This window comes from Chiloscyllium plagiosum, unplaced genomic scaffold (assembly GCF_037043375.1).
Source record: "Chiloscyllium plagiosum isolate Xiang-an unplaced genomic scaffold, Cpla_swu_hap1 HiC_scaffold_18, whole genome shotgun sequence".
NCBI classification, from domain to species: domain Eukaryota; kingdom Metazoa; phylum Chordata; class Chondrichthyes; order Orectolobiformes; family Hemiscylliidae; genus Chiloscyllium; species Chiloscyllium plagiosum.
In genome coordinates, this window is record NW_028270156.1 from 39,869,386 (window position 1) to 39,891,196 (window position 21,811).

Here is a 21,811-nt window from a genome sequence, read left to right on the forward strand (position 1 = left end):
ATCCTCTGATTGAAGAAATTTCTCCTCACTTTTGTCCTAAATCCCTTACTTCTTTTCTCAAACTGTGTCCCCTGGTTCAGATTGCATTGCCAGGGGAAACATCCTTTCTGCATCTACTGTTATGATTCTAAAAGAGGAATCTAGTGATATTCAAGCCTCACCATTCCCCAAGCGGTCTCAAAAGTTGAAGTGTTTTATTTAATTATCAAAGTGGTCGATTTGTCTAGCTTTTATATTACTATGCAGAGTAAAAGGAATGACCAGTAGGCTTTTGTAATTAATTCAAAAATGATTCTTTATAGCAAGACAGTTTTTTAAACAAGTTGTAAAAATGGTTAACAACTAAACTACTGCTCAGAATTAAACTATTTCCCCAGAATCCGAAACACATTCATTCATGCAGACAACTCTTCTCTGCAGAGATATTATGTTTTTAAAAAAAGAAAAAGGAACAGAACCCCTGTGGTGAGGGATACAAATTCAGTTGATAGAATGGATTTACTTCTCTCAGTTCTTCTAATTCTCTGTTGACAAGGTCAAATTGCTGACAGTCACAGAATAGTGGAAGATCGAGGCGAGATATTAGATTCAGATGGAAAGTGATTAGGAACCCTGATATTTGAAACTTCATCAGGTTTCATTAGTACTTCACAGCGACCTTTCAGATAGTTTACTTTGTCTCTTTTTGAGGAAGAGACAGAGCTCTGCTTTTCCTTACAAACTTCTCTAATTCATCCATGTCTATGAAAACATGCATCATCATCGGTCCAAAGACAGATGCTAGGCACTAAACAGCACAGTCCATGTTTTGTTTTTGAAATCTGATTGTATAGCAATTAAGCACCACTTTAAAATTTACCTCTAATCTCTCATAAAAGCTTTATTGAACTCTCCTCCTAAAATTAAACTTGCTTTTCCAGTAAAAAGCAAATAATCCACAGTTCTGTTTGACCTATTGAGTTCTTGCGGAGTTATTGTCTCCAAGAAATCACAGGATAATTCAATGTATAGATTACTTATAGCGTGGAAACAGGCCCTTCGGCCCAACTGACCCGCCAAAGCACAACCCACCCAGACCCATTCCCCTACATTTACGCCTTCACCTAACACTGCGGACAATTGAGCATAGCCAATTCACCTAACCTGCACATTTTTGGACTGTGGGAGGAAACCGGAGCATCCGGAGGAAACCCACGCAGAACCGGGGAGAACGTGCAAACTCCACACAGTCGCTTGAGGTGGGAATTGAAGCTGGGTCTCTGGCACTGTGAGGCAGCAGTGCTAACCACTGTGCCACCGTGCCGCCCATAAAGTCTGTTCAAACCAGAAATATTCAAGTTATTCCATATTCCACTTTCTCACAGATCATAAGCAGATATATATTCCTAACCCTACCTGTTTAAGAATGTTGTATGCTTCATTTAAGTCACTCCTGTTCTTCTAAAATTGACAGAATACAAGTCCCGTCTTTTAATTTCCTCCTCAAAGAACAACTTGCTATTCCTGAAATCAAGTGTATAACCTTTGTTACTCCACACTCTGTGGCAAGTACATTCTTCCTTAGGTAAGTTGGCCAGAACAGCATACAATACTTCAGATCTTCCTGTAAATAGTCAATCTTTTGATGAATTTAATGACACAAAGCATGAGATCCATTTTGATCCCTTTCTCTTTCAGCCCTTACATTATTGCAAGCTGAGCAGATATTTCCTAAGAACTTAAAAGTCAGAGATATACAGACCCTTCAATCCAACTCATCCAGTCCGATCAGATATCCCAAATGAACCTAATCGCATTTGCCAGCATTTGGCCCATATCCCTCGACTGTCTGTGTGGAGTTTGTACATTCTCCCAGTGTCTGCATGGGTTCCCTATGGGTGCTCCAGTTTCCTCCCACAATCCAAAGATGTGCAGGTTAAGTGAATTAGTTGGGGTAAACATAGAATAATAGGGTAGGGGAATGGGTCTGGGTGGGGTTACTCTTCAGAGGGTTGGTGTGGACTTGTTGGTCCAAATGGCCTGTTCCCACATTGTAGGGATTCTACAAATCCTTCCTATTCATACATCCATCCTTCTTTGTCTCAGAGATGATATTGTCAAATTTGGATTTCGTTCAGACTTTCTCTTTTTAACTTGGACTTTTATCTTGGCCGAGTTTAGCCCCACTGATTCAGAAGAAAGTGGTGTTCCATTTTTCTTTCACATTTAGTTCAGCAAATGTTTTCTAAATTATCTATTGCACATTCTATTATTTCCAATGTTGACTTATTCAATGGATTGTGACTAGTGTAGAGGTACAGCAGATGACCCAGCAGTACTTAGGATGCAGAATATTGTGATATCCAGGTAGATTGATCGTACTTGCACTCCAGCACAATTGATCCTTCACATAAATTGGTGAGCCATTGTAAGTTGAAAGCTTTACCTTTATAGGATTTGTCGTGGTTACCTATACCTGTGGGCATATTGTTCTTTTAAGAAAATTCATGGGCTGGAATATTGGGATTTGCCCTTGTATTAATCTTAGTGAACAGTATGATGTCACAAATATTGAGATCAAACAATTTGAATTTTTGCAAGTACTTCAAATGATATTTATTGATTTCTTCAATGAGATTTGAGTGTGCGGAATATGTGTTCACCACACTTTGTCTCATTATGTACATTAGTTCTGGCTTCACATCTTCCCTACAGTGCAGCAACCAGAATCACATATAATCAAAATTTGGCCGAACCAAAGTTTTATACAATTGCAACATGACTTACACTCAATGCCCTTACTGATGAAGGCAAACATGCTGCACACCTCCTTTACCACTTTATCCAATTGTGTTGCCACTTTCTGGGAGCTATGCACTTGCACCTCAGCATCCCTCTGTATATCAATGCTTCTAAAGGTCCTGCCTTTTACTTTATACTTTCCCCTTGCATTTGACCTCCCAAAATGTACCACCTCACACTCGTCTGGATTAAACTTCATCTGCTATTTTTCCGCCAACCTTCTTCACTATCCACAACTCCAATTTTGATGTTGTATGCAAAGTTATTAATCATACCACCTACATTTGGATTAACTAAAAATTCTTTGTGTAGTATCCCTGGTGGATGTGATCACCAACTAACCAATGTATTTGCTAGCTTCCCATCTGAAATAAAATCACAGCTTTGGCCATTTTCTATGCATTTGCTCATTGTGTTCTACATATTTGTCTAAAAGACAAGATTTCTTGTCAATAGGTATGGAAAAATAAAATGACTCTGAAATGGTCTCTCATGTAGTTCACATTTTGGGTATCTTTTAACTCGTTGGTATGTTAAGACTGTACAGACCTTTGTTTCCAATTGTAAAGTACTTAATGGCTTGTTTTTCTGCAATGGACACCCCTGAATCTTAAAATTTAAACTCTAAATGGTGTTTAACCATTTTGAGTTCAGTTAGTATGGCTGTATCCCAAATTAAACTAGGGAAATCGCCAGAGATTTTGACAACATGCCTTGCTTACTATCGATACGGCACACAACCTGATCACTTGCTTTTCTCAAGCAAGTTAAACTGGTTTCTTTATAGAGACATATATGCTTAATTGCAAGTTGTATTCTCAAAACTCTCAATGCTGCAACAAAAGAAACCATCAAAAGCTATTTCACAAACCAGCACAATTTAAAACTATTAAACATGCATTTTACCGATAGAATAACTTGTTAGCTGACAGTTCAAACAACAGGACTCATCATAGAAGGTAACAGCACAGGATTAGGCCCTTTGGCTGAACATGTCTGTGCCAACCATGATGCTAGTCTAAACTAATTCCATCTGTCTGCACGTAGTCCGTATCCCTCCAGAGCCTGTTTATGTGTCTGTCTAAATGCCTCTTAAATGTTGCTATCACATCTGCTTCTACCACCTCCCCTGACAGCATGTTCCAAGTACCTATCGCTATGTGTAAATAAAACCTATCTCCCTTTCTCCTTTAATCATTCCCCTGTCACCTTAAACCTATACCCCCCAGTATTTGACATTTTCACCTTCGGAAAAAAGACTCCAATTATCCGTGCCTCTCATACTTTTATATACTTCTATCACGTCGCTCCTCTTCCTCCAATACTCAAGTAAGAAATATCCAGGTTTGTCCAACTTTTACTCATAGATAATATACTCCAAGCCAAGCACCATCCTGGAAAATCTTTCCAAAGTTTCACATCTTCCCTACAGTGCAGCAACCAGAATCACATATAATAATTGAAATTTAGCCCAACCAAAGTTTTATACAATTGCAACATGACTTACACTCAATGCCCTTACTGATGAAGGCAAACATGCTGTGCACCTCCTTTACCACTTTATCCACTTTGAGGGAGCTATGCACTTACACCTCAGCATCCCTCTGTATATCAAATGCTTCTTAAGGCCCTGCCTTTTATTGTATACTTTCCCCTTGCATTTGACCTCCCAAAATGCACCACCTCACACTTGTCTGTATTAAACTTCATTTGCCATTTTTCCGCCACCCTTCCTCACTATCTACAACTCCAATTTTGATGCTGTATGCAAACTTATTAATCAGACCACCTACATTTTTATCCAAGTCAACATACAGTAAAGAAGGTTATCCAAAAGTACAACAGGATCTTGATCAACTGGGCCAGTGGGCTGAGGAATGGCAGATGGAGTTTAATGCAGGTAAATGTGAGTTGTTGCATTTTGCTAAGACAAACCAGGACAGGGCTTACATAGGTAATGGTAGGGCCCTGAGGAGTGTTGCTGTACAGAAAAACCTTCAAAGTGGCATCACAAGTGGACAGGATGGTCAAGAAGGCGTTTGGCACACTTGCCTTCATTGCTCAGACCAGTGAGTTGGGATGTCATGTTACATCAGTACAAGACATTGGTGAGGCCACATTTGAAGTACCGGGTACAGTTCTGGTCACCCTGCTATAGGAAAGATATTATTAAATTGTAGACGACGATTTACAATGATTTATAAGGATGTCACCAAGACTGAAGGGTTTGAGTTAGGAGGAGAGGCTGGATTAGCTCGGACTTGTTTCACTGGAATGTAACAAGCTGAGGGATGATTTTGTGAGGTTTATGAAATCATGTGGGCATAGATAAGGTGAATAGCCAAAGGACAGGGGAACTAAAGGGCATAGGTTTAAGGTGAGTGTGGAAAGATTTAAAAGGGACCTGAGAGGCAATCTTTTCACAGAGGGTGGTTATGTGAAATGACCTGCCAGAGGAAGTGGTAGATGCAGGTAAAGTTGCAACATTTAAGACTTTTGGACAGGTCCATGAACAGGAATGGTTTGGAGGGATATGTGCTAAATGGGACTAGTTCAGTTTGGGAATCATGGTAGGCAGGGGCAAGTTGTACCAAAGGGTCTGTTTTCGTGCTGTATGACCCGACAAGAGCACAGAAAACTGGAGAATAATCAAAAGATCTTGTCATGGCCCCAGCAATCTCCTCCGTGGGTGGCACGGTGGCACAGTGGTTAGCACTGTTGCCTCTCAGCGCCAGAGACCCGGGTTCAATTCCCGCCTCAGGCGACAGACTGTGTGGAGTTTGCACATTCTCCCCGTGTCTGCGTGGGTTTCCTCCGGGTGCTCCGGTTTCCTCCCACAGTCCAAAAATGTGCAGATCAGGTGAATTGGCCATGCTAAATTGCCCGTAGTGTTAGGTGCGGGGGTAAATGTAGGGGAATGGGTCTGGGTGGGTTCCGCTTCGGCGGGTCGGTATGAACTTGTTGGCCAAAGGGCCTGTTTCCACACTAAGTAATCTAGTCTAATCTAATCTCCTTTGCCTCCCTCAATCTCCTCGGATAAATGCTATTCTGCCCTGGGGTCTTACCTACCTTACTGTTTTCAAGACACCTAACACCACCACCTTCTTAATATCAACACAGAATAGAACATCAACAAAATCATCCCTCAACTTACCATCATCCAAGTCCTTTTCCTTAGTGAATATCAATTTGAAGTACTCATTAAGGACCTCTTGCACTTCTTCTGGTTCCACACAAATTCCCTCCTTTATCCTTCAGTGGACTTACCCTTCTACCAGCTGCTCTCTTAATGAACACATATAATGCCTTGGAATTCTGTTGATAAGTACATTTCAAGGCCATCTTTAGCCTCCTAATTTCTTGCTCAAGTTCTTTCCTGCTTCCTTTATATTCCTCAACCTTATCTGATTTCAAATTCCTAAGCCTTACATACGCTTCCACCTTCTTTTCGACTAAATTTTGAATATCCCTTGTCAACCAAGGTTCCCAAATCTTACCATACTTATCTTTCATCCTCACAGGAACATGCAGGTTCTGAACTCTGAACAACTGGCCTTTAAAATACTTTACCCTCAAACAGCTGTCCCCAATCTAATTTCTCCATTCCTTCCTAAGATTGTTGTAATTAGCCTTCCCCAAATTGCATACTTCCCCCTGCAGACCAGTCTTATCTTTATCTGTAACTATTATAAAACTTATCAAATTATGATCACTATCCCCAAAATGCTCCGCCACTGAAATGTTGATCATCTGGCCAAGTTCTTTCCCCAGTACGAGATCTAGTATGGACCCCTCCTTAGTTGGACTAACTACACAGTGATTCAAGAAACTCTCCAATATGCACCTAATAAATTCTGCCTCATCTCAGCATTAAGGGAGCCTTAGTCACTATTTAGAAAGTAAAAACCACCTACCACAACAATCCTGCTGTGTTTACATTTTTCCATGATCTGCTTGCTTATCTGATCTTCTATCTCTTGCTGTCAAGGGGTCTATAATAGAATGCAATCATTATGATTGCAAACTTCTTACTTCTGAGGCTTATCCACATAGCATCACTGGACAATCCCTCCAAGGTGTCCTTTCTTAGTGCAGTTGTGCCAGTCTCCTTAATCAATAATGCAACTCCCTCAGCACTTTTACACTGCTGAGCTGCCAGTCTTGCCCTTCTCTCAACTAAATTTCTGTAATAGCTACAATATCTTAGTTCCATGTACTGATCTAGACTTTAAGCACAGCTGCTTTCCTTGTTAAACTCCTTGCATTAAAATAAATACACTTCAGACTACCTGTCCTACCATGTTCATTAAACTGGTCCTGCCTGTGCTTCCTATTAGACTTACTTCACTTAAACTCTCTACCTTCTCTTCAATTACTCGATATGTTGACCTACTGCTCTGGTTCCCCACTTCCCCCAGCCCCCATCACACTAGTTTAAACCCTTCATGCACCACACTTCTGACCTCAGGATGGTTATGTAATCAACTCATTTATTATCTTCCTATTTCTGGCCTCACAAGCACATGAAACAGGGAATAATCCTGAGATTGCAAACCTGGAAGTCCTGCTTTTCAACTTTCTACGTAACTCCCAAAATTCCCTTTGCAACACATCATCACATCATTTTACTAGGTAAGTATGATATTACCTGTCAACACAAAATGGAAGTATTATTGGATTAACAAAATGCAAACCATTAGAGTAGCTACCATTTTTTTCCCAGGTCAGATGGCTATTTGTCACATGTCCCAAGCTTAGCTTGTTTAATTTCTGCTTCAGTGAGCTATTTGCAATTACACAAATTCTTCATACTATAAAATATATTACTAAATAATGTTTGGAACTGTGCAGGTCATGTTCAGTTGTGACCCAAATGATGTTGGCAGCATCACCTTGCTCACTCACTCACAATACTTTTATCTTCTGTTACAAATGATATTTGCCTTTAAAAATGCACACTGCTGTAAATAGCAATTACTATTTGAACAATGCCTTCATTTTTATTAATACTGTTAATATATTGCTGAAACATCACTGAAATAAGATAAATTCCAACAGTTTTGCAAGTGGTTTGACATATCTTGCAGCTTAATCCTACATTCTGGATTAAAAATCTCAACAATGCACTTCATTAATTAAAACACTCCAGTAGCAAATTACAAAAGGTATGCAGTTATGGCCATAACCCAACAAAAGGACTCTCTTCTTAGCCAATGTGGGAGCACAAGGGGAAATGCCTGTCAGGAATCTAACAGTTTTCAGATTCCAGTTGATATTTTGTGAAAGCTGAAAAAGTCTGGATCTGAAAAAATAAATGCCGAAATTGCATACAATATCCCCTAAAAAAAACTAATTATATGATGACAATAACAAGCATTTCAATCATGTACAGTGCAAAAAGCCTGCCTCATTTATATTTATCTGGTGAAGGCTGAACAGCTGACAGGTGATTTCTCCCATGTTAATTAATAACTGTCAGAATACCCTTCACAGAATCATCATCTTCACATGTGGAAGCTTCAGAATCTGTATGTGGATGGGAATGTGTCATTGTTCCATATGGGAGAATAACTGTCTATTGCAAATGTTTGCACTCTGAACAGCCAGGTTGTCTTACACCACTGAGCTGTAAGAGAATTAACCTTGGAACACAACCTTTGTTCTCTGGTTGGATGAACCAACACAGAAACCCCAAATAATACCTGGAATCCAAAGAAAAGGACATGGTTACTAAGAAGAGGAAATGAGGGGAAAGTAGAGTAGAAACATTTTGTTGAACATCTTTCGTAAGTGGCAGTATAGTCCTCCAAGTTAAACACACACTTGTCAGAAGCAATAAGGGAAGTAAAGGCACAGAATGTATTCTGGGGGGTGGGCTCGAATGTTCATCACCAAGAGTGGCACAGTAAACATTCTGAGAGATGAGGCACAGCCCTGAAAGGCACAGCTGCAGGAATAGGCCTGCGCCAGATTGTGAGAAAACCCACAAGAGCGATCAAATCATCTTGATATTGTTCTCGAGATCTTGCATATCAAAAAGAATATTTGCCTACGATATTAATGATAATGGCCATCACACAGTTCTCACGGAGACAAAGCCCACCTTTACATTGCCCACTAAACTGTATGACATTACGACTGTGTGAAATAAAAAAGATTCAGAATGGGCCGAAGGGCCTGTTCTGTGCTGTAGTTTTCTATGTTCTATCTAGCACTTCAAAACAGTGCTGTGGGCCACCAGCAGCAACAATGCATTTCACCAAAATGTATAACCTTAGGGTCCAAAAAAAACCCTCATTGTACCATTACTATCAAACTTACAGGTGAAATACCAGTCTGACAGAAGCAGCAACACATGATATACTTAAATTAAGATGCCGACCAGTTGAAGCTACAACAGAATTACATGCAATCTATAACACCAGAAACAACATGTTGCAGAATTAAACAAACCCAAAACCAATTGATTAGTTCTCCAATCCTGCCACATCTGGTTGTGAGTGGAGATGACCAATTAAACAACTAAATGGAGGATTCATTAACATTCCCATTCTCAGTGATGATTAACTCAGCACATCAATGCAAAAGACAAAGCTGATATGTTTTCAACCTGCAGAGACAGATCTAAGTCAACCCATTCTGATCTTTGTGCTAAGGTTCCCAACTTTATTGATGTCAGACCAATAAGATTCACTCCATTCAATATCAAAAACAGCTGAAGTACTAAATGTAGCCAAGGCGATGGGGGCGCTGGCGAAGATTCACCTACAGGGTTGGAAGACTTGTGTTCTATAACTACCTCCAGCCAAGCAACAATACTGGTGCCAAGCTAACAAATTAGAAAATGGTCCAGGTACGTCCTATTTAAAAAATGCCAGGATTGATCCAATCCGGCTAATTACTACCCCTTTGTTCTACTACACAATCAAGAAGATATTAGCAACAATATTAATAAGTGATATTTACTTATGAATAACCTGTTCATCAATGGTTCAGTTCAAGTTCTGCCAGGTACCCACTCCAAATGTTAATACAACCTTCATCCAAACATGGATGGAAGAGCAGACATTTATAGCCAAGTTGAGAATGACTGTACTGGACATCAAAACAGTTTACGACAGAGTGTGCATCAGGAGCGCAAGCAAATGTTAAATCCAGCATTCAACACACCCTTGGTTGAAATCATCCCAAATTCCAAGGAAGGAAGTGCTGGTTTTTGTAAACCAATCATCTCAGCACCAGGACACTGCCGGGGTTCCTCAGGGAAGTATCTTTGGCCCAGCAATCTTCAGCAGTTTCACCAATGATCTTCCCTCAATGATAAGGTCAGAAGTAGGATTTTCCCGTTTAAACGCAATTCCGCAGATATTGAAGCAGTCTGTGTCCGTATGTAACAAGGCCTGGAACAACACTCACGCTCAAGTTTATAAGTGGTAAGCAACATTCATGCACTATTAAGGCAATGACTATCTCCAAAAAGAGAGAATAATATACCATTCAATGAAAGTATTATCACGAAATCCTTCACGTTCAACATTTTGGGTGCTTACCACTGACCAGGAACTTAACATATAAAATAAAAACCAAAAAGACTGTGGACGCTGCAAATCAGAAACAAAAACAAAAGTTCTGGAAAAGCTTAGCAGGTCTGGCAGCAATGGTGAAGAGAAATCAGAGTTAACATTTTAGGTCCAGTGACCCTTCCTCAGAACTGATCAGTTCTGTTATAAGAGCAATGCGGACAGCAGGAATTCGAGAGTAACTAACTAATCTTTTAACTCCACAAAGCCATCAACAAGGCACAACTCATATGTGATGGAATATACCCCACCTGCCTCAAGATGTGCATGATAATGCATTCTTCTTGACTGGCAACCTATCACATACTCCTTTCATTCACCTACCACATTCCTCCCTTCACCATTGGCATACCATCACCCCAGAATGAACCATTTACAAAATGACTGACAGCAACTTGTCAACAGCACTTTCGGCACTTGCAAACTCGACCACCTAAAAGATTAAGGGCTACATTCACCTCCAAGTAACACACTATCCTGTTTTATAAATATATCACTACTCATTGTTGCTGCAGGGTCACAATCTGAGAATCCCCCATTGAACAGTACTGAGGTCGCACTATATGAACTGCAGCAGCAGCTTATCACCATATTTTCAAGAACAATCACGGATGAAGAATTAGTGCAGGCATTTCCAGATCATTTATACTCTTAGGTTATTGCACATTTTTCCCAACTACCAAGTACAGCCAAAAACTTGAATGAATTTTCAAACTGGTTCAACTTCCACCTGCTGGCGATTTATCAAGATAACAAAAATAAAACTGGTAAAGGTGACCAAGGATTTACATACATCTTAAGAATAGTGTAGAATTACAATCCTGAAGCATTAATCTTCTAAATAATCAACACAGCCAAGTAGATATCTTCAGGGTGTTGTTGGAGTAATATTTGTTTCTTCTCATGCCACAATTCTGGGCATCAGAAGTCTAAACTCAAAAGAATACAAATTTACAAATCATTTAAACATTAATTAACTTAAAATCAAAGTACCTGAAGACCAAATCCAATGTAGAAACTAAAGAATGCAACTTGCAGGTATTTTGTACAAGTAGAGAAGCCAATTCAAGTTCACAAACAGCCATTATTGGCAAAGACACTTTGGTAGTTGGGAAAAATGTGCAATAACCTAAGAGTGTAAATGATCTGGAAATACTTATGGATACATGTGCCTGCCATTAAGCTTTGATAGGTTGATGTTATCATGACTTTAACAGATAAACAGATTCTACATACCTAATGTGCACTTTCAATATCGAGGGTACCCTCTAAAGGACTATTAAATCTTTGCTCCTCTGAGCCAGTACTCTGAGGAACCGTGTTAGCAGGAAACAACTACATTTCACTATGCCAGATCTGACTTATTGAATCAGTAGGCTTACTTGCATATTGATGCAGGTTAATCCGTTTATGCGGAGAGCAGGTTGGTTTGCAAACCAGATTTGTGCCAACTGTTTGAACCCTGGGAATGTTCTGTGCTCAGACAGAAAGTGTGAGACAATGCACAGGAACCCAAACCATTGGTGATTTCCATTTTGCTCGGAATGCAGATATTTGAAATCATATTCCAGCAGCCCTTTTACAGAAATTCCTTTCTTTGGGAGTTGATGATTGCATGTAGTTTTGTCAAGTGTCCACTGGTCCGATTAAGCTCAGAAAAAAAAAGTCCTTTCTTAACGTAGATTAATGTTGTGTCCTGAATCAGAGTCAGGAATAGACCACCATGGAGAACATTTGCTGGCAGTGTTTAACTATGTTCTTGTGAATGGAGAACTGGGCTATTCTCTGTCGTACGTTTCTGCATTTTAAGAGATTTGAGTTTTGATATCCTTTGAGTCATCTAAATCAATAAAATCTGGATGTTAAGAGCTAATTCTATGTTTCAGAAGTAATGTGACAGATGAAAAGAAGTGCCAGATGAGTTAATCATCAAAAAGATCTTTGACTTTCAAAACTGAAAACTGACTTTGGTTGATGGCTGAGGCAGACTGAATCAAAACTAAGCGGAATAGATGGCTCAAAATAAAAGTACACCATTAAATGGCAAAAGCCAACTTGCAAGTCTTGAAGCAATCAATAAAAATTTCAGTAGCTTGAGGAAAACTTTTCTTGGCATATTTAAGCAGCAGAAGGAGATCTTGAACTAAAAACTTTTAAAAAATTGAATAACCCCCAATAAAACACAACTACAAACTTCTCTGCATAGGTGATACATTTGCTGCTGATGAAATTAGAAAAATCAATTCTGGCCACCATGAAGTTTGATTAAATCATCGAAAAGATTACAACTACTTTTGAGGAATTCTAGCAATATGCTTTTTAAAAGAAACTGAAGATTATTTTTAGATAGAGAGTGGTAGAATTCATATTTATTATTTAGAATAATTTATCAATAGAACTGAACTGATTTTTTTAAAAAGACAAAACATTCATTAGTTGGTGTGAACCAATAACCTTGGAAAATAAGACAAATAAAAAATTTTCAAAAATGTTGCTTGTTACTATATATTTATATTCTATGACAATATCTGGTAATGCCAAATGATTTCTATTAGCAAACTGCTAACTAAGTTTACCAAGTAAAAATGAATCTCACAATCAATATAGTCCTCTTGACAGGAGGTTGATTACCTCAATTTTTGAACTCCATGAAGTAGTAACTATATTTTTCAAAAGAAAGAAGGGAGGTAAAAACTTAAAGCAAAAGGACACAAAATACTCTCCACAGAGTTAAAAAAAATATATTTCCAGAGCGAGAACAACTTGAGCAAACACAAGGCAAGAAATTGACGCAAAATGTACCATATTACTGTTTGCTTAAAAATGCTGTAGGTTAACCACTTGGTAGGCAGTATTTTAAAAATCCACTGAAAACAATTATAAAAATTATATACTAATTTATAGAGCAAGTAGATTGCCCTAACTACTGATAAATACAAAACAGAAGATGTAGCAGTTTTCTGTACTATTGTCTGAAAAACAAACATGTTTGCCGAGTCACATTTTAAAAAAATAAGTATTTAAACACAATCAAGATGCAAAATGTTTAAACACCAAGGTTGTCTGTCAGACAGACAATGCTACTAATTTTGGACATGACAAAACAAATGTGTGCTTTTTTATATATAACATATATATATAAAATGCGTATATATTAACATATATACACATACACACAAAATAAACAAGGATTTTAATGGAATAAATTACATACAGTATGTGCTGTTGGGATGTGTTCATATTTTTAACATTTAGTGCACAGCTTATAAAAGATCTGACAACCATAGTTGGAGCATTCAGTTTGCTTAACGTTTCCTTCCTTTATCAATCAAGTATAGTACCTCTATATTTCCGCCTCCCCCTTGTTTTATCAATATTATTAGTCCCTGGGGTGGTTTACTGTGATGTGTTATGCATATTACTGGCACACTGACTTAAGATTTCTGATCTATTACAGACAATAGGACAAAGAGCTTGGCATTCACTTTATGACCAATATGACAATTTGAGGTTGAGTGCGTTAATATTCTAAGTGGCTGAGAAAAGGCACACAAACACATTGGTGCAGAAATTAAGGAGTGAGAAAATGCTCCCATGGCTATCAAAAACCTTATTCCTGCTGACAGTGATGAGTTGAAATCTCGTGCTATTTACAGACTCACTACTCGCATCATCCGTAAAGGTATATAAAATGCATTTTGATACAATCTATTATTAATACAAACATTTTCAGATGAATTAATCTTTTTTATAATGTAGGCATCAGTCTGTGCATAACTAAAAACACTTGTTTGGTATTAAAAATGTGCACAACCATTCCAGTAGCTATTTGTACAGTCTGCATAAGAAAATTACATACCTGCAGCCTAAACTAACTTACAAATATTGTGTAAGAGCTGTACATGCATCTTCTTTGCAACCATGTTTACACTGGATGAATTTGCAGATAAATAGTTCTGAATAGGTACGATGCCCTTGTGGAATGTCTAGAGTTTCTACTGTGAAAAAATAGAACTACATACTATACGATATGACAAAATCCAACATATTGAAATCATATTGGCAAGTATTTTACTATTTTCAAGGTATACTGAATGGAATACACAGTAACCTTTCAGCCTCAAGATGTGCAATAACCAATGCATATTATTAGCAATGTGGATACATAAGTGAGGAGGTCTGTGTATGGTACGTGACATGAAAGACCAGTTGAATTTCCCAAACAAAATTAGATTCAAAATAACATGTTAATTATGTCAATTGTTTTTTCTCTTTCAACCTGCATAACTTCAATGGCATTGTTTCATGTATTTTAGCATGGATCCTGAGTTGCAGTGAGAAAAGAACTATAATATTAAAAATCCCTTCATCATTAACATTACTCTTCTGTTCTATTACAGAACAGTTATGTTCGGGCAAACTGAAATGCTTGGCCACTGTGCATTCCTGGCTACTTCCAGCACAAGAAAGGCAAAATCCAACAAGGCAAATTGTACATTAAAAAGCATCAAAAAAAATGATGCAGCTAGAATTTTTAGTCACTGACATTCTCTTCTGCAGTCAAATAATGAGACAAAGATTCTACAAGAATTTTACCCGCATAAAAGCAGATACTTTCAGAGAAAAAAAAATCAGGGGCCCTTACAACAAGGCTCTTTACTGCAGTGCTCCATTCTGAATTGCTACAGATACAATCCACAATTTTCAAGTCCACCTGATATAGATGCTGGACATCTGATACATGCCTAAAGTCCACCTTCCTCCTTACTAACGGAATACAGTAAACTTGTAGTTCACTTTGGTAACAGCAGTTGCTAAGCTGAAGTTTTGCAACATCCTCCAGTACCACATGGAAATTGAGCACTCTTCATTCTGAAAGGCAGCATCAACATGAAAACATTTGGACACCACAGGGCACAAGGGCTTTGTTCCATGGTATACACGAATCTTTCCATGGGTGAAAGTGCATATAGGAGTGGGATTCTGCTGAGTGCTAGAATCCTCTCACAGTATTAAGGCCTTTTAACAAGTATATCAGTCTCTGGTGTCAGCAGAGTGAGGCTTTAATATGTTGATTAATTAGCACTGCATCTTCTCTTCTCAGCACTGTCTCTCCTCCCCTTGTGGTCTCTCTTCCTCTTCATCTGCTTCTTCAATTACCTGGATTTCATCTGAAGTTTGAGGTAAAGATGAGTTATCTGTTTGTTGTATATTTAACTCTGACTTGCATTGCTGTTCATGTTCCTCCTCTTCAATGACTTTCTTCCACAGGTTATGATTTTCTGTTAGGTGATGCATAATCGGACAGAAGATTCTCCGCCTTCCTTTTCTTTTCCTTCCCTGCCCTACAAATAAAAAGACATAAATTAAAAACGCTATATATTTTTGCAGTCACTGTTACTGACCAATTTAGAGTATATGTTTCATACATTCATTGTTCTTGATTTATTGGCACTCATAATAGAATCCATATAACTTACTTGGAACAACCACAAACAGACTGCTTTAGGAAGTTCAGTAACAGTAACAAGCCACCATGCATGTCATCCCAGAGTCATAGAGATGTACAGCATGGAAACAGACCCCTCGGTGAAGCCTTATTTGTCACATAGGAAAACGTAGCATTGTCTTAAATCAACCTGTTCTGATGTGTTATGCAAAGCTTCCTTGGATCTCACGTCTTGATGTGAAGTTTGACCCTAAAGTTTCTGGTGCAAAGTTCTTAGGAGACTTGACAGAGTAGATGCGGAGAGGTTGTTTCTACTTATGGGAGAGTCTAATCTCTAAAGTTTAACGAGCATAATCTTAGGCTAAGGGATCGCCCATTTAAAATAGAGATTAGGAAGAATTTCTGCTTTCAGAGACTACTGAATCTGTGGAATTCTTTATTGCAGAGCGGTGTTGAGGATGGGTCATTCAGTATACTCAAGGCTAAGAGAGATTTTTAATTGGTAAGGGAATCAAAGATTATTTAGATAAAGTAGGAAAGTGTAGCTGAGGACCATCAATTCAGCCACAATCTCACTGAACAGCAGAACTCACTTAATGGGACAAACAGTCTACTTCAGTTCCTACATTTTATGGGTAAAGGTAGGGACACTACCACCGTGCTACTGTTCGGCAGTATACATTTTGAATTAAAGACCAATGTAATATATGCATCCCTTCAAATAGAGGAAGCTTGTCAGCCAATACTGTGACCGAACCCACAAATTTTATGTGAAAGCAACATGCTGTAACCATTTAAGCTAATGGTCCACTATAAATGCAACATGTATGTTCACCATTGTCGCGAATTTATAAGTTAAAATACTCACTTGTTGAAAGATCAAGGTCCTCATCATCTATTTCATCTTCAGTTTCTAAATCTTCTGCCTCATCATCCTCACCACATTCCGGATCAGTATCATCATCATCCACCCACTGACCTGGTAGTAATCCTGCAGCAGCATAGGAATTACACAGAGGACCTACAATGTGTGTAATGAAAGATTCCTGCAGCTTTGCTAGCTGAGGTGAAGACCGATCCATGAAAGGACTAATGGGTAACCCAAGACTTGCTTCTTCATCTCCCTGTATAATATAAAATATTATCAGAAATCTTCCAGTATTAAACTGAGTCCCTTTCATTCTACAGCAGAATTTATGATAAACTTAATACTGACAGTAGTAATTTGTAAAAGATTATTCCAAATCTATTTACATTCTATTAATTGCTTTTGTACCATACAATAAAGATGCAGACACGAGAAACTACATGGTCAATATTAGTGCATTGCAAAAATTAAATGCAATAATCCATTTAGAATGTTAAATCATCAGTTATGAAGAGAGGCCCAATGCTTCATAACATCTAGTATACATTTTCTTGAAGGAAAAGAAAGCAACTGAAACCTGTTCATAGAATTCATTGACAATGCCTTCTGTCCATTGCAGATGCAACTCCCTCATCTTTGCGGGGCCATTGATATCGGCCAGTTTTATGCACACCTGGCATACTAACAGACGATCATTCTCATTGGTCCAATCAATTCCTGGATTATTGACTTCGTTTACCTGCTTTGAGACAGCAAATAATGTCAGTATAATTTTCCACAGCCACAATTTATCACTGCACTTTCAAATGTAAAATATAACAGAAATTAAGTAGATAGCAAAACATTTTTTGGAACAAGAGTTTTTTAAAAGAAGGTTTTTGTCTTAATGCATTTGTTGCTAATTAGATAAGTTAACTGAACACTCTCTCAATGTCCTACAAAGTAACATGAAACCTAGTAGGAGTGCAAAGCATTTAGGTGTCCCCAGGTTCAATTCCTGTTCAGTACTGGATTAACTGATTTCTTAACAAAACTTCTTAGTTACAGTCTTAGCACTTAGAGAGGGGATATCAACTAGTAGTTCCACTTATGATCACTATCCAGTTCATCTGATCACAACAGCGATGTGGATAATGAACAAGAATAAGATTTACTCAGCGCCATTTGCTTCGACAGGCAAACTGTGCAACGTACTTCATCACCCTCAGCTCAAATGTAAAGAGCAGCGATTTCTCAAGATAAGAGAAAGCTGATGACTTGCAATGAAGCCCAGCAACAATCATCAACCTTGATGATTGAAGGGAAGAAAAACATAACAGGATTGGCAAAAACACAAAAGATACATAAATATCAACCTTTCCAACAAGGTTCAAAACTCCATGGTCTAGTTCTTCTAAGAAGCAGCATTAATTTTCAAAATTGTGTTTCACTCAAACTTTCCTCCAAGTCGATGCTGCTCTGCAATTCGTGCTGGATCTTTCTGACACAGCCATCCCAATAACGACTGTTTAAGTTCTATCGAAATGCAGCAGAGTCAGGGAAGTCAAAACAGTTTACATCAATAACTGCAACATGCTAAGTTTAAATGTCCTGCCTGAATATGAGGATATGGGTAAGTGGATGAATAAGTGAATGGGTACAGTAACAGGATGCACGCATCAGTGGGTAATTGGGTGCTGGGAATATTCCTGAAGAAGGGCTCATGCCCGAAACGTCAATTCTCCGGCTCCTTGGATGCTGCCTGACCTGCTGCGCTTTTCCAGCAACGCATTTTCAGCTGCTGGGAACATTGTCAGGTTTAGTCATGAAAGTCATGTGGTTGGATCCTGTTGTAGATTAGTGATAGTGTCAAAATGCTAGTTGTGTACTTTTGGGGGTTTTGGGTGCAATCAGAGTTGGTCAAAGGTGGATAGTGAGGCAGTTCTGTTGTTAACCAGCAGTGCGACTAGATTTATCACTTCTAGCATTTCCTAAGTAACAATTCAGGTATGTCCATTGAAACCATATGAAGTCTCCAAATCAGAGTCAGAAACAATTGCAGATGATCCAAAGGACCAGAAGAATTGCTCATCATAAGTTGAACTTCTCAAGCAATGCTGATGGAGGGATTTCTAATGCGTATGCCCGGTCTAATGTCAAGCCTCTACTGATCTGGGGACTGAAATGTTTGAGGCAATATACATAATTTGTTTTAGCATAATCAATAAACTTTCCTTTGTTTTGATCTGCCTTGCAAAAATTAAAGAAATTATGATTGCAATTATGAAATATGTCAAATAAAAGATGACATGGCTATTTCGTTGATTAGCAAAGCCCTGCCTTACAAACCTTTGCATTAAACTCAGCAAGGAAGTCAAAATGCTTTTTCAAATCAGTAGCAAGGATTGCTTCGATCACCAAGAAACGAAAACGTTTGAACTCAACATGATCCAGATTTGCCAAGAAGTTGAACTCTGAACGGGACATAAACAAGTTCCATGCAGCGGCAGAATGGTGATTCTCTAAGACGGATCTGTCATTATAAAGGACAGCCTAAAAACATTGAAATAATATTATTTTAAAATTAGAGAAAAAATGTAATATTCAAAAGCAAAACTACCACAACCACAAACATTTTTTTTAAAGAAAGTGAGTCTTCAAATATCATACCCTTTAAAATATACATAATACACATAATATATATTTTAAAAATGCATTTATACTACTCTGAATAAAAAATCCACATTACAAATATGGAACATAGCATTCAGCATAACTAGGACACAGACCAAACTAAAATGCAGGCTTATTATGTGGGAAGAACTTTGTCAAAATTAACTATATTTTCAGGTAAAAACACATCCCTATCAATTGTAAAATTGAGTCAGCAGATGTAGCTCAGAATTGGAAATCTAGCTTAACAGAAAAATTATGTCAGTAAGAAAATGTTAAAAATACATTTCCTCTGGAATTGACTGAGATGCAAGGAATTAATTGCACAACTGCTGAAGAGCACACTTTTTTGAGATATAACCATACAACTTAGAATCAGTCTTAGGCCAATCAGCCCCTCAAGCTTGCGCCACCATTCAATAAGATCATGGCTGATCTGATTATTCCACATTCCTATTTGACAAATATTCATACACAATTAGATTACTAATTAAATCCAGTTCATTACCCATTACCAAATCCAACATTGTTTGTCCCGTTGTTGCGTCTAGGACATATTGCTATAGGAAATTATGCTGGATACACTCCAGAAATCTACTACCTTTCTGACAGGTACTTGTTTGCCTCTCCCAATCAACGTTAAATTAAAATCTCCCATTAGTACTACCTGGATTTGCTACACACTTGTCTAATTTGGACCTGCTACCAGGACCCTATATACAATACCTATTAAAGTTTTAGATCCATACTGTTCTTCAGTTGCACTCAAACAATCACCACTGAATGCTTTGCCCTCATTACATCCTCCCTTATCATTGAAGCAATTTTGTTTCTAACCAGTAAGGTTTTTCCTGTCCATGGGTAGTTTAGTGTGGATGAGGATAGCCACCTTCTGGCCTAACTATAATAGAGTAGTCTGTTATAATAAAACAAGATGTATAATTTATAGCTTCTCTCCAACTATTTACAGGGTACAAGGTCATGTATACATTACTAGAGTGTTAGGATGTTTTGATCTTTGGGTCTGACTCCTTCAATATCCCTAATTTCTCCATCAGTCCTCGTGACTTCATCACAATAGGTAGTCCTTCCAACATTCCAAATGTATTAACTCTTTCAGAGTCACGTACAACAATCCCTCTCCAAGCTTTCTTTTCATTACTGTAATGCATTTAACGTAATTATATTCAGCAGTACCCCATATCCCCACAGAAGTCTTTGACTTTACAGACTCAGACAGAAGCTGGCGATTTTGGCATTCCCTCCCCAGCCAAAATGTGCTCTCCTCAGGCTTGGATTAACGGGGTAGCTTGTTGGGTAGTAGACTTGAACTGCCTTCCTTCCACCAAGGTCTGTAGTTTTCTCGGAATGGGAAGACTCAAAACTATTGGATTTCTTTAAAGGGTGTCATCCCAGTTCAAGCAGGCAATCTGTTCTTCACAGCATCCCAAAGCTTTGGCTATTGCTGGTTTTAGTGGTGGCTTGAACAAAGTTGTATGTGTCACATGTCTGTCAACAAGTCTTCATTCTCAATCTACCTGTAGGTGTGTAGATATTTTACTGCAACCTATTGATCAGACTTTCATCTGCCCTCAGTCATTAACTATTCATAAAAATCAACCTTTTAATTTCCTTAGTTGTGTTTCTTGAAGATTCATTACTGTGGGAGGTCTCCATTGTTGTGGGGGATTCTCCCTTGGGAGATAAAAGATGGCAGATATTTCGCTGCAACCGGTCTCTTCCACGTTAGCTTGGCATTTAATGTCAGTCTTGAATCTGTCATCATTGTTGTTCACTAAGCTATTCTATATTCTATTTGCCTTCTTTAATAACGGTGAACTTGGATGCTACCATTTTGTGATTTATCACAAGGATGTTCAAATCCCTCTGTCCTGCACCTTTTAGAAGCCCTTCCTTCATTTAAATATTCTGCTCCTCCATTTGTCCTGCCAAAGTATAATTCCGTACACTTTCCCACACTATTTTCATTTGCCAAGTTTATCTCCCACTCACTTAACCTGTCTATATTCAATTGTAAATTCTGTGTCATCCTCACTACTTCTCATCCCACATATTTTTGCGTCATCTGAAAACTTGACAATAGGTACATTCACTTTCCTCATACAAATCATTGATATATATTGTAACTAATTGTGACCCCCAGCACTGATCCCAGTGGATTTCCATTAGTTACAGGCTGCAATCCTGAAAATGTCACCTTATCCCAACCCTGTCTTCGATTAATTAGTTTATCCTCTACATACATATTAATAGAGCATGGGCTATTATCTCATTAAGCAGCATAATGTGTTGTACCATTATAGAAATCCAAACTGCTTCTTGTTTATCTATCCAGACTTGTCACTTCAAATGATTCTAAAAAAAAAATCTGTCAACCATGATTTCCCTTTCATGAAGTTACGTTGACTTTGATTGTATTGTGTATATCAAAATGCTCTATTATATGACAGTCTCTAACAT

The 21,811-nt window shown here is 38.2% G+C and overlaps 2 protein-coding genes across 3 annotated transcripts in view; one reads left to right on the top strand and one right to left on the bottom strand.

Moving 5' to 3' along the window:
- Window positions 1–21,811, top strand: part of cyp2r1 (cytochrome P450, family 2, subfamily R, polypeptide 1) — a 75,853-nt gene that overhangs the window by 32,231 nt on the left and 21,811 nt on the right. The gene's annotated exons all lie outside the window — the stretch shown is intronic.
- pde3b (phosphodiesterase 3B) overlaps window positions 13,083–21,811 on the bottom strand; it is a 253,356-nt gene continuing 244,627 nt past the window's right edge. Inside the window, exons 13-16 of one of the 2 annotated variants that reach the window (XM_087996527.1) lie at window positions 19,007–19,210; window positions 17,256–17,420; window positions 16,679–16,934; window positions 13,083–15,706 (exon numbers count right to left, since the gene is read on the bottom strand). In XM_087996527.1, the coding sequence (XP_087852653.1) occupies window positions 15,462–15,706; window positions 16,679–16,934; window positions 17,256–17,420; window positions 19,007–19,210 (870 nt within the window). In that variant the 3' untranslated portion in view covers window positions 13,083–15,461. The remainder of the gene's footprint in view (window positions 15,707–16,678; window positions 16,935–17,255; window positions 17,421–19,006; window positions 19,211–21,811) is intronic. The other variant, XM_087996528.1, reaches the window with a different exon arrangement.